The sequence below is a fragment of the Penaeus chinensis genome, chromosome 11 (genome assembly GCF_019202785.1).
Source record: "Penaeus chinensis breed Huanghai No. 1 chromosome 11, ASM1920278v2, whole genome shotgun sequence".
Lineage (NCBI taxonomy): Eukaryota > Metazoa > Arthropoda > Malacostraca > Decapoda > Penaeidae > Penaeus > Penaeus chinensis.
In genome coordinates this window covers 19,258,979-19,261,478 of record NC_061829.1, presented here as the reverse complement: position 1 = coordinate 19,261,478, position 2,500 = coordinate 19,258,979, and the positions used below count along the sequence as shown (strand labels likewise).

General features: G+C 47.5%; 1 protein-coding gene across 1 annotated transcript in view; it reads right to left on the bottom strand.

Moving 5' to 3' along the window:
- The window catches only part of LOC125030425, a 5,111-nt gene extending 3,939 nt beyond the window's left edge, over positions 1–1,172 (bottom strand). The window contains exon 1 of the mRNA XM_047620463.1: positions 1–1,172. This exon is cut by the window's left edge and continues 793 nt beyond it. Within this exon, the coding sequence (XP_047476419.1) occupies positions 1–1,172 (1,172 nt within the window).
- Between the last annotated feature and the right edge of the window lie 1,328 nt (positions 1,173–2,500).

Here is a 2,500-nt window from a genome sequence, read left to right as displayed (position 1 = left end):
TCTGCAGCAAGCTGTATTCTACTGCAGAGATTTAACCAGTAGGTGTTTGCGCAGTGACGAGCTGTCTGCTGGGATGTTTTCCTGGCAACCCTGAGTGCAGTAAGCGTGGTAGGGTTTGGAGCGTTCTTGTAGGCCAGAAGGGTCTTCCTCTTAGCCTCAACCACAGGCTCCATCCTGTCCCAGTGAGCCTCAAACCAGTCAGCGTGATTGTGTTCCTTCTTTCCGTAAGCGGAGATGGCTGCACTGTAGATCGAGTCCCGCAGGTGGGACCAGATGAGGTCTGTGGTGTCGTCTTCAGACATCTCCCTTGCTAGGGTCACGTTGAGAAGGTTCAGGAAACCCTGCATCTTAAGGGGGTTTCTGGCATTGCAGGTGTTGACGCGTGGCCGTCCGCTCTTTTTGCTGTGGTGTATCTTCCTCGGGGCAATGCGCACCTTACTGGCGACGAGGGAATGGTCAGTGTCGCAGTCAGCACTGTGGTAGGTACGGGTGAGGAGGACGCTGGCAAGGTCCTTGCGTCTGGTCAATACCAAGTCGAGCTGGTGCCAGTGGCGTGAACGAGGATGTCTCCAGGAGACCTGATGGATTTCTTTGCACGGGAAGAAGGTGTTGGTGACGCATAGGCCGTGGTAGCAGCACAGCTCTAGCAGACGCTGGCCATTGTCATTTATCTTCCCGCGTCCATAGGCACCGAGACAGGAGAGCCAAGCCTCGTGGTCAGCTCCCACTCTGGCGTTGAAGTCGCCAAGGAGGTAAAGCATGTCAGTGCTGGGGGTTTGGGATATGATATCATCCAGGGCACCATAGAACTGGTCCTTATCCTCAGGGGTAGAGTACAGCGTGGGTGCGTACACGCTGATGATGGTGGCTGAGCCGAAAGACGTGGACAGGCGGAGGGTCAGAATTCTCTCTGTGCCTGCTGAAGGGGGCTCGATGGAGGTCATCAGTGTGTTCTTTATGGCAAAGCCGACACCATGCTGGCGGGGTTCTTCAGGGGGTTTACCTTTCCAGAAGAAGGTGTAGCTCTTTTCTCTGAGGGTGCCACTGTCTGGAAGCCTCGTCTCCTGCAAGCATGCAATGTCTACACCTAGCCGAGAGAGCTCTCTGTCGATGACAGCTGTTTTCCTGGCATCATCAACCTGTTGGATGTTGGGGGAGAGGCCGGGACACATGGTCCTGACATTCCAAGTAGCAAAGCGAAGACATGGGGTCTTCGGAGATTTTCTTTTGTATTTGTTGTTGCCTGGTGCGGTCTTTTTTGGCCCACTTTTCAAGTCGGAACTCTAATCTCCATGCACCCAGTGGAGCAGATGAGCCATGGCGGAACAGCACCTAAGTGGCTGGGGGCTGCCCAGCTTGAGGCGGGCGGTAGCTGTTCAGTGGGACTGCAATGGTCCCTCCCACCGTCAGAGACGGCCCCTGGCGACCTTTTCCTTCGCCAATCAGTTGGGCTTATAACCGGTAACTGCGCATCTCCCGTGTTTGTGTCGGCACCTTAAGTGACGCTGGAGTGTCCTCTCCAGTGGAACTGCGTAGCCTGGGCAAGGTGTTTGGAGGACGAGCTGTTGTCCAGGCAGCAAGCCCCCCCTCTCCACGTAGCTGGCGGATCCAAGGGAACGACGAGTGTCGATACAGCTTGGGCACCAACGGCGTCGCAGGAGTTGCCGGAGTGACATTGTGTTGCCAAACCGCCTTCGGGACTCCATCTCCTGATTTTCTGTCTGGGTTTACTCCCATAGCCTTTCCCAGAAGTGGGTTTACCACAAGGCAGCGGTGGATGCAGTTTATGGTCATACCCAGGACACACATATATATATATATATATATATATATATATATATATATACATATATATATGCATATTTATATAAATATATATATATATATATATATATATATATATATATATGTGTGTGTGTGTGTGCGTGTGTGTGTGTGTGTGTGTGTGTGTGTGTGTGTGTGTGTGTGTGTGTGTGTGTGTGTGTGTGTGTGTGTGTGTGTGTGTGTGTGTGTGTGTGTGTTTGCTTATCACATCTAAATTAATAATAGTGTTTTTCATTGATCATCAGCGAAAAACTTTTACTATTGTTGTCGTCATTACTGTTATTACTATTATAATGATTTCTATTACTTTTACTTTTATTATTATTACTACTGTTAATGATAAAAATAGTGATAAAATAGTAATAATAATCATATAATAAAGATAGTAACAGTAACTACAACAACAGTAATGACAACGATAATAATAGTAATAGCATAATATAATAACAATAACATAATAACAACAACAATACTAATCCATTATTAATGGTATTATGTACACGACACAAAGGAATACACGAATAAAAACTTAAAGTACAACAATATATTTCCAGAATAATCATTATTCTGCTTACACTATTCGGAGCAAAGTGACGTGTGTCTGTACGCTAAGATAAGTAGTAAGTCACACGGGTAAACGATCTAATGCAAACGAATTCTAAGTTTAAGTGATGTC